The sequence below is a fragment of the Pundamilia nyererei genome, unplaced genomic scaffold (assembly GCF_000239375.1).
Source record: "Pundamilia nyererei isolate P.nyererei 1_Seehausen unplaced genomic scaffold, PunNye1.0 scaffold00623, whole genome shotgun sequence".
NCBI classification, from domain to species: domain Eukaryota; kingdom Metazoa; phylum Chordata; class Actinopteri; order Cichliformes; family Cichlidae; genus Pundamilia; species Pundamilia nyererei.
Window position 1 is genome coordinate 70,380 of NW_005188024.1, and position 10,934 is coordinate 81,313.

Genomic DNA, 10,934 nt, shown 5'->3' on the forward strand with positions numbered 1-10,934 from the left:
TATTACCGTGAATGGTATGATATAGCCCAGCCCTATGCAGTGCTAAGATCTGGGGTTGCTGTAGTTGGTCAGGTCTAGGTTCAGTAACAGTATGTGATCCAAGAACGAGGTCAGCTGACTACCTGACTAAACTGAATGACCAGGTTATTCCATCTATAGTTTTTTTCTTCGCTGATAGCATGGGCATATTCCAAGATGACAATGCCACGATTCATCAGGCTCAAATTGTGAAACAGTGGTTCTGGGAGCATGAGACATCATTTTCACACACGAATTGGCCACCACAGAGCCCAGACCTTAACCCCATTGAGAATCTTTGGGATGTGCTGGAAAAGGCTTGGCACAGCGCTCAGACTCTACCATCAACAATGCAAGTTCTTGGTGACAAATTAATGCAACACTGGATGGAAATAAATCTTGTGACACTGCAGAAGCTTATCGAAACAATGTCAGCAGTGAATTTGTGCTGTAATCAAATCAGTCCAATGAAATATTAGACTGTGTGACCTGTTTTTTTGGTACAGACTTTTTTTTTGGCCTCACAGCTATAAATTAAGTGTTTCTTCGATCTTTGTTGTCCATACACAGATACACAGAGTAAGATATTGAAGTGTTTTTTTTTTTTTTCAAATCTTTCAAATGATACCTAAGGAAAAATAGCAGTAACAAAGTGACAAAGAATATTACCAGTAATAATTAAAGTTAAGTGCAGCCCTGAACTACTCAGATGTACCGTATTTATGGGACCATAAGGCGCACCGCATTATAAAGCGCATTTAACGAAACAAATCAGTCAGAAAAGTCAAACTTTACTCAACTCATTCCGCTTGCTTCCTCCACTTCCATACCATTAATTCATTAATGTTGAATTCTCTGGTAGCTGCTCTATAAACGCTGGAACAACAGTATATGTTATTCCAGTGTTTTTCTAATTTTTGCTATGTAACTTTGCACTGTCCACTTTCTGCTGCAACAAATTTCCCACGTGTGAGACTAATAAAGGTTATCTTATCTTACATTAATGACTAACCTCATATTGTGGCTGGACTATCTCAGTTGTTCTCTCCTACTGAAGTTTGGTCCGTTTACAGCAATTTTCCAGGCGATTGCATTTGTCAAAAAAAGTGGAAAAAAGGTTAGCGTTCATTCTCCAGGTTCACTGCTCATGTTCAACTTAACCGATTCAAGCTCAGTACCTTTATTAGAATAAAAATTTAGACAAAAAAAGTTTAGTATTCCTATATACTAATATTATTTTATTACTACATTAATATAGCACACGGTTCAGTCATTTTTGCACAAAAATAGCTGGCGCCTTGAGGCAACTGTGATGTGATGCTATATAAATCATCAAATTGAATAGATACGTCCTCCAAGGAGTTAATATGTAAATTACCAGATATTAACTTAAGTTAATATTCAGTTAATATCTGTTCTGTTTCAATAAAATCCTGTTATTTTTGGGAACAATTGTTGTGGCTCACTTATAAACACTTAGCGTGAGGAACAAGTGAAGAGTTTTTGGACAGAACCAGAATTTTTAGCAATGTGCCCACAGTTTTGAGTCATCCATGTAAACTGCTGATCTCAAAAAAATGAGCTTAGAGATCTCTTTCCAGATGCCTTAATGCCCACTCACATCCTGGGCCTTTTGACCTTGGGTAATCACATGATAGCGCGGGGCTAGGTTGCACCTGGCTAATTGTGACCTACACCCGTTTTTACACCTTGACTTGTGTGATTAGGTAGAGGAACTATAGGGGGTCCATGTAGCTCTTGGGGGACACTCACATAGGGACAAATCTGGGACTCTCCTCCATTTAAACTGAAGGAGCTTCTCGGATGAAACGTCTTCAAGTAACTTAAAGAAGTCCAGACGCTTTTCTTTTCAAGTTCTTTAGCCTCATCTTTTATTAAGTCTTTATCAATCTTCTTACCCGCCTTTACTTGACTTCAATGAATGAATTCAATTTCATCAAGGTCAAGGAAAAGAGGTCAGGAAGAGGAAATAAGAGGGACTTTCGGAATGAGTGTTGAAACATCTGTGCTTTGTAAGCTCAACGAAATGTCGAAATGTCAGTAGCAAGCATTCCATTGTGAATTCTGAGTGAGTTTTAGATTTTCCGGTTTCTGATTTTCTCTCAGTTTCTTCCTGAACTTTGTAAAACTCTAGATGAATGGGCATTTTTTAGACTTCTGTCCTTCATAAAGCATTTGTTTTCCACACAGTAATAACAAGCAGTGAGTGAGAAAGTGAAGGCCAGGTGGTGAGCTGTCTCATTCCTGCCATTTGTATTCATCTTCCTGATAGCATTTTCTACATTAATATCTTTGTAAACCTGTTTTTGTCTCAGAATCTTTGAAGTGACAATGGCACCAAACCTTGCACCAGTTGGAGGCATCACTCTTTTTCTGGGCGTAGGCCTCCATCTCATATACTCATATATCATGAAGCAGCGGGAGAACCCTCACAGGCAGGTGAGAGGGTAATCAAGATTTACTGCAACAGGTTTTGTCTTCAGATATTTTTGTGTTAATGCAAATGATTTCTGATTCTTTTTCATGTTTAATCTCAGATTTGCTGATGTGCAGGTATTAACTGATCATTTCAGTGAATATTTAATTGTGCCTTTCTTTTGATTTGTAAAGATAATGACATTTTTAGAATTATACTTTAAAAACATCTTGAGTAATAACTACACAGAACAAGTTTTTGTGCAAACAATAAAGAAGACAATCATAAACACAGTTCATGTCAGCACCACTCTGAATCACTCAGTCTGAGCACAAATATCTAAAAAGAATGGATTGAAGTTGCTCATAATCAGGTCTGCTAGGAAGGTTTTACAGTAGGATGAACATTTTTAACAGGATGTCGCCAAAACTATGTAGGTTCCAGAAATCTCTCCTATCACCTTTTCCTAACCTCTTTTCTTTCACCTTGATGAAAGCATCAGAGGTTAAGGAAGAGTGGGTACGAAAATTCATGAGGGCTTTGTGAGTCCTGCACTGAGAGTCTGTCGGATTGATGCTATGACTGTAGTGATGTGGGCACTGTACTGGTCCGTCATGATCCGTTTTTTGGTATATTTAAACTTTCATCCTGTATCCTAAGGAGATTGAAAGTAAAGCAACTGGGAAACCAGCTACTTTTCTTTCCAAGCTCCTTAGATTGCCATGACCCAGATGACTGAGAACCTACACATACACATTTCATCCTGTATATTTTATTTAAAAAAAGTCTCCTGCTGATGAGGACAGTATGATGCTGAGATAGAGCACAGGCTGAGTCTTTGATTTGTTTCTGGTTTTGCGTCTTTCAGGAAACGACGAGGACAGGTCAGAATAAAGCTAAAAATGTTAAACTCTCTGCATATGAACAGCACATTGACACTCACCGGGTTGACCCGCAGGCCATGCAGGTAATCTCACTTTACGCTATGTGTTGTTTAAACTGAAGCTGTACATATAAACAACAGAGAACTGACAGTACCCAGTACTGGCACAAACAGGAAGTGTGGTTTTTTTTTCCTCCATCAGCACTAGCAGGCAATATTCATCCAGATTTTTTCCTGTGTATAGATCACATGGAGGGATATCGCAGGTCTGGAGGAGGTGATCAATGAGCTAATGGAGAAAATTATCTTCCCCGTTCAGAACAGACATCTGTTCAGGGAATCCCGGCTGCTGCAGCCACCCAAAGGTCAGCAATCATTCACTTTTTTGTTGTAAAAAGTGTGTGTGTGTTAGTCCCCATAGGGAAACAGTTCCTCTGCATTTAACCCATTCACCCAGTGAAGCAGTGGGCAGCCACCAATGCAGCGCCCGGGGAGCAGTGTGTAGGGAGGGTACCTTGCTCAGGGGTACCTCAGGGTAGCCGTTCAGTGGAGTCGACCTTCCGATCATGGGGCCACCACTCTACCTAATGAGCTATCCCTGCCCCTATCCCTGTTGTTCAGGATTCCTATCAGCATCAGCCTTTGCCTGATTCTAATGGGTCTTAGATGGGATACAATATTGCCTTAATCAGGGCACCCACAGAAACTTTAATCAAAATCTACATAGGATGCACAGCTTTTAATCATTGCATTACATCTGTACTAGATATAAACAATAAACATTTGTTGTTTGCTGTAATTTCCATTTTGATTATATTGTCATCTGCACTCTTTTACTTTAGTTCCAAGATCCAGATTATAAGTTTACTTTTGTTCTGAATATGTAGCAGACATGTTCTTTCCAAGGGTGGACATAAGAGGGCGATGACAGACTGGACTGGGGTGGCTGTAGCTCAGGTGGTATGGCAGGTCAGCCACTAACCAGAAGGTTGGTGTTCGATCTGTTCCAGTCTTGCCTTGGGCAAGATACTGTTGCTCTCCGATGCATCTATCGGAGTGTGAATGGGGGCGAATGGGTGAATGAATTTGTTGTATAAATAAAGCGTTTTCAGTGCTCAGACAGAGTAGAAAAGCGACAGCTGACTGGGTGGTCAAGGCTTACTAGAACCGACGAGAACAGCGAACTCCCGGCACATTATTTTCAGACCCCCCGCGGTATTACGCTACTCAGGTTAAACATGATATTTAGGAGTCAAGTTTATTTATATAGCACATTTCCAACAGTCCGTGTGGCACAAAGTCCTTAACAATGTAAAATGCCAGCAAAACAAATAAATACAATAAGTCAATAAAAACAACTAAAACAATAACTAAGACTGTTAAAACCAAAATGCTTGGGTCAAAGTGTGTTAAAAACCAGACCATAAAAATGTGTCTTCAGTAACGATTTAAAGACATCAAGTGTTTGTGCAGATCTAATATATAAGGGAAGACTATTCCAAAGTCTAGGACCTGCCACAGAGAAAGCTCTGTTAACATGAGACTCCGTGGAATGGATAACATTAGTTTTGAACTGGATCTCATGGTTTTCTCTGGAGCATAAATAAATAGAAGCTCAGACAGGTAAGAAGGGGTTTTGGCTGTTAAGTGCCTTAAAAACAAAAAGAAAAAGTTTAAATTGATATCCTGTAAGAAACAGGGAGCCAGTATAGAACTATAAAACTGGGGTTATATGCTCCTTCCGTTTAATGCCAGTTAGCAGATGAGCAGCTGCATTTTGGACCAGCTAGAGACGATAAATAGAGGCCTGGTCCAGACCAAAGTACAAAGAATTGCAGTAGCCCAGTATTCAAGCAATAAAGAGATGAATAACACGTTCAAAGACATTAGCTGGAAGGTTTTTACGGAAGGAAGGAAGGAAGTTGTCTTGGCTAGTTGTCTTAGATGAAAAAAGCTGGATTGGACTACTGCGCTCAACACAACTGCCTACACAGTTTGAAGGAACCATCAAGGTGAGGTTTTTTACATTTGTCTTACAATAGGAGGAAAATAGGCCCACATAATCAATGTGATTATTAATGAAGTTACCAAAAATGACAACTTCTGTTTTGTTTTCATTTAATATTAAAATTTTTAAAGACATCCACTGTTTGATGTCATACAGGCAGCGTAATAGTAGCTGAAGTTGGTCTGTCCCTGCTTTTAAAGGCAGATAGATCTGCAAGCCATCTGCAAACAGTGGAATGAAAGGTTGTACCATGAGAAAATAGACCCCAGTGGCAACATATACAGTGCAAACAAGGCAGGACCCAAAATCGAGCCTAGACGTACACCATAATTAAGAGGGGCTATTTTGGAGCTATGGGGCCTATGTTGACATAAAAACGCCTTCCTGATAAATAGGACAAAAACCACTGGAGAGCAGACCCTTTTAGCCCAGCATATAATTAATAGCAGGATATCATGGTTAACCGTGTCAAAGGCTGCTGACAGGTCTAACAAGAAGAGGGCAGCAGGAGTGCCAGAATACAGAGTTAAAAGAATATTGTAACTCCCTCCAAGTTGAAAAACGGACACAAGGCGTTCTTGATTTTCACTGGCATTTATTGCACAAAGGTCCCACCAACGATGCTGTGAAAACTGTACAAACAACATAAAATAGTCAATTTCCACAGTAAATTGTTCTCATAGAGCATAAACAATAAATTTTATTATTCAACAACATAAAAACATTCACAATTTGACCTTTACAAAATGTCAACATATTACACGTGACTAACATAAACTCGACAGTTTTGTCACAAACAGACATTTTATTTTTCTACCAACAAATTGCATACCTCATTGGCCGCATTTAATTGAAGGGGTTAATGAAAATGGATCTTGCAGTGCACACTCTTTCCCACAGCTGGAAAACTTTGTTGCATGGTCTATAGTGGTGCAACGGATCAGAAATCTCACGGTTCAGATCGGACCCTATTAGAGCACTTCGCTCTCGCTCTGCAGGCCTACTTGTTGTTCCTAGAGTATTTAAAAGTAGAATGGGAGGGAGAGCCTTCAGTTTTCAGGCCCCTCTTCTGTGGAACCAGCTTCCAGTTTGGATTCGGGAGACAGACACTATCTCTACTTTTAAGACTAGGCTTAAAACTTTCCTTTTTGCTAAAGCATATAGTTAGGGCTGGACCAGGTGACCCTGAATCCTCCCTTAGTTATGCTGCAATAGACGTAGGCTGCCGGGGGATTCCCAGATTCCCATGATGCATTGAGTTTTTCCTTTCCAGTCACCTTTCTCACTCACTATGTATTAACAGACCTCTCTGCATTGAATCATATCTGTTATTAACCTCTGTCTCTCTTCCACAGCATGTCTTTTATCCTGTCTTCCTTCTCTCACCCCAACCGGTCGCAGCAGATGGCCGCCCCTCCCTGAGCCTGGTTCTGCCGGAGGTTTCTTCCTGTTAAAAGGGAGTTTTTCCTTCCCACTGTCGCCAAAGTGCTTGCTCATAGGGGGTCATATGATTGTTGGGCTTTTCTCTGTATCTACTGTACAATATAAAGCGCCTTGAGGCGACTTTTGTTGTGATTTGGCGCTATATAAATAAAATTGAATTGAATTGAATTGAAGAAAGAAAGGTTGGAAACAGAAGGAAAAGAAGGATGCTAGGAAGGGGTCAAAAAGAAGTTTAGGAGAAAGAGCAAGGTACACGTGTATTTAGAAAATTTAACCAGAAGTAAAATCAGTATAGAAAACTCATAAAAATATATAATTTCAAGCTCATGTGCCTCATCTGCCCTATAGTCATTACAGATTTATTATGGGAAAAGGGATGTTTTGTATTTTTATTGTAGTAGTTTGCTTTTTAACAATCAGCAAAATAATATAAAATAAAGTAAGCTTTAAAATAAATAGGGGTAGCCAATCATATTTCTTTGGGGTCTTTAGCAACTGACTCTGAATAATATTTAAGATTTAAGGGGGAAAAAAAGAAGGAAGTAGTGCAGGGAAAATGTTAAGGAAGGAAGAAGGAAAGAAAAATCAGAAATAATAAAAAATGAAAAATGGGAAGAAGTGACAAACAATATTTTAACCAGTGTATATTCCCATTGTCTTCACAACAGGTGTGCTGCTGTATGGACCCCCAGGATGTGGTAAAACACTCATTGCCAAGGCGACAGCAAAAGAGGCGGGCTTTACTTTCATCAACTTGAAGCCGAGCACGCTGACAGATAAATTTTACGGAGAGTCCCAGAAACTGACTGCTGCTGTGTTCTCACTGGCGTCCAAATTAGCCCCAACGATCATCTTCATTGACGAGATAGGTGAACAAGACATGCACACACACATTAAGTTGACTAAAACAAACCAAGTTTCAGTTGACTACAATCTGATAACATTTAGTGGCAATATTTCCATACTCTACCTTAAAATTTTGAAACAAGAAAATTCTAAACAATGGTATGTGCTTTTTAAATAAACAAAATAGTAATAATAGTAATAGTAATAATAAAATATAAATTAAAAATATAAAGAAACCGATTTTGCTTTTAGTGAACTTGGTCTGCACAACCAGTGCAAAGAGAGATTTTAATGTGCTTTAATATTTGGCCTTAATTATATGCATTTTGACAAATACCATAGACAATACGTAGGGGTGGGTTTTGATGATCAATTTATGGATTAAAATCGATTCTGGCTTGGATAACGTGATATCGATTCATTAAAACCCTGAATCGATTTTTCAATATAAATTTATTTTGCCCAAAACGCCAGAATTTCAGGTTAAACCTCACAAAATTTCAACAACCACCAAACAGCTAAAACAGTAAATGAGAGCAGCACTGATTGTGCACAAAGACATAAACACGGATCAGAATCAGTGAGATGTGGCAGCACGGTCACGGTCTGGGCTGAAAGCCGACAGCTCGCTGATTCTGATGTTTCGGCGGGTCCACGCTTTGTGTTCACGCCATTTTTGCATTTCATCTTGAAGCTGCAGGTTTTATCTCTCTTCAAACAATATTGACTGAACCAACCGCAAAAGATGATCCAAACTACGCTTCACATAAACATCGTCATGAATTCCTTTTTACTTTTGCTGTTTTGCTTCTACCATGATAAAATCACACTACATGCGCAGCTCTGTTTCTCTCTCTCACACACACAGTGTACTTCAAGAACAGTTTCCCGTCTAATAATCTGTTTAATTCTGCATTATTCGCTTGCTTGTTATACACAAGTCTACTGTTCTTACAACGCTGTCGGTCGCTGTTTTTTTCCTTTTACTTACTTCCGAAAAGAAAACCTAATTTCTGCTGTTCAATACTGAACAATTTTAGCCCACGTCCACACGTACACAGGTATTTTTGAAAACGGAGATTCTCTGCTTTCGTTTTAAAAAATAATCCCGTCCACACGTAAAGGCAGAAATGAAGGAAAACGCTGCTATGAACATGCCAAAGCAACAGGTGGCGATATATTCCTAACCGTGCAGAAATGTTGGCCAATCAGAAGTCTACAAGCCTCGGTGGGAAAAAGTAAACAAAGCTGGGGCGTAGAAGCAGAACCGAGTTGTATGTGTGGAGGGAATATGAATATGTAAGCATTTAAACACTGCAGAGAGTAGAATTAACAGTAACAGTATTGTAGAAATTCATTTCACCGAAACAATAACGTGGCGCACAGTGTGACGTCAAAAAATGCGCACATCTTTGACGCTGCGTTTTTTCCGTTTTTCCCGTCCACACATAAATGCAAAAACTGATTTTTCAAAAATCTTCGTTTTCAGTGACCAAAAACGCCGTTTACGTGTGGACGAAAGGTGCAAACGCATAGAAAAATCTGCGTTTTCAAAAATAACCGGGTACGTGTGGACGTAATCTTAATCCCTTTAAAATTATGCAAAATTGCAAAAAACTTTGCTGTGTCTCTAATAAAACCTCTGTAACTTTGCTCTGCTTCACTTCTACAGAATCAGCTAATGTTCATATGGTGATCAATGGTTTTCTTTCGTTTTTGATCTACTGCAGAATATTTTTATAAAATCCCAGGCCTGGAAAATCACCTTCATGTTTTTCTGTGTTTTATCCTCAGCTACTTTAACACAAAGGCATCTATTGTGATGCTCACACCTTTGATAAAGTCTCGCAAGCGTCAGCTTTCTTTTTATAGATATAAAAATATGGAAATGTACTGATATGTGATCAGAATTATAATATTTCTGACTGTCTGAGGCAAAATTTCCCCAATTCAAATCGAATTGAATCGAATCGTGGATCGAATCGATTCTAGAAATCAGTGACGATACCCAGCTCTAACAATACGCAGGCAAAAAATGTAAACGGAAATTTACACTAAACATTTTCAAACAATGAAATCCGAACTGAAATAATAAAACTATTCTGCGTTTTTTGAACAGATTCCTTTCTGAGGAATCGATCCAGCACCGATCATGAAGCCACAGCTATGATGAAGGCTCAGTTTATGACTTTGTGGGATGGACTCGAAACAGACCACCAGTGCCAGGTATGCACACGTCGGAATAGCTTGGGTTCAGTATGGAGTCTCAAGAGATTCACTGACTTGTGGATGTGTTATGGAGTGGAATTTGTCTCAAAAGGGTTGCAAATGCGTACAATGTGATCCACAAGCATAAATTGATTTACAAATGTTTACAGGGATTTGTGTGTAACGTTTGAGGACACGTGAGCGCATGCTTCAATCCACACGCAAATAAGAAGAAATCTGACCACACGTAAAACTATTTTACAAATGCCTAAACCTGATTAAAAACAGATCATCACCAGTGGAAGCCTAGATGTCCAAGTTTTACACTGGGACTTGGAAAGCAGCTTACATTTCTGGATCTGTGCAAAGCTGGCAGCGTTAAATTTGTCTCAAAACCCTGCAACATGATCTGTGCATATCAGGTGATTCTTAGTATTTAAGGTTTTATAGGTGAGCAAAATAGATACGGTCAGGGCTGGACTGGCACAAAAAATCGGCCCGGGCATTTTGACTAGATACCGGCCCACCAAAAATGTGACGTCATTCAGGGGTAAAACCGCAAAGGATTCTGGGAACTTGTTGCAAGAGGTACTAGCGCACGCAGGCTTTCAATTGAACTCAGTTACACAGCGATAAAAAGAAACACAAAAAATGGCAAGAAGCTGTTGTATTATTAACTGCAATAGCCGGTGTTGTGCCAAAAAGTGATTTCCGGTATTTGCCAAAAACTGACTGCTCGTATTTAAATTGCTATAAGTAACTTGTTGGGCTATAATATGTGAAACATATGTCAAATGCATCCCTCATGGATGACATAAAGTCATCTCTCCATCTCTCTCTGCTGCTCTTCTGTCTCCTGTCACAGACTTCTCCACTTTTGCTGATAAATCAGCTGGTGCAACATGTAAGGATTGGCACAATTTGTTAAGATTTTGAGGAGTTTGAGAAACTAACCTTAAACATAAAATAAAATTTACTATCAGTAACTTCATAGCACCCGCCCAGCAGTATATAAACTCCATCATGCTAGCTAGTACGCAGTACCAGTTATTCTAAGCGACTGTAAAAAGTCAGCACAACGAAAACAAACT

At 39.3% G+C, this 10,934-nt stretch overlaps 1 protein-coding gene across 1 annotated transcript in view; it reads left to right on the forward strand.

The window, feature by feature from the left end:
- Positions 1 to 2,370: 2,370 nt before the first annotated feature.
- The window catches only part of LOC102192388 (ATPase family AAA domain-containing protein 1-B-like), a 17,643-nt gene continuing 9,079 nt past the window's right edge, over positions 2,371 to 10,934 (forward strand). Inside the window, exons 1-5 of the mRNA XM_005754674.1 lie at positions 2,371 to 2,478; positions 3,324 to 3,422; positions 3,583 to 3,703; positions 7,458 to 7,658; positions 9,755 to 9,861. Of these exons, the coding sequence (XP_005754731.1) occupies positions 2,371 to 2,478; positions 3,324 to 3,422; positions 3,583 to 3,703; positions 7,458 to 7,658; positions 9,755 to 9,861 (636 nt within the window). The remainder of the gene's footprint in view (positions 2,479 to 3,323; positions 3,423 to 3,582; positions 3,704 to 7,457; positions 7,659 to 9,754; positions 9,862 to 10,934) is intronic.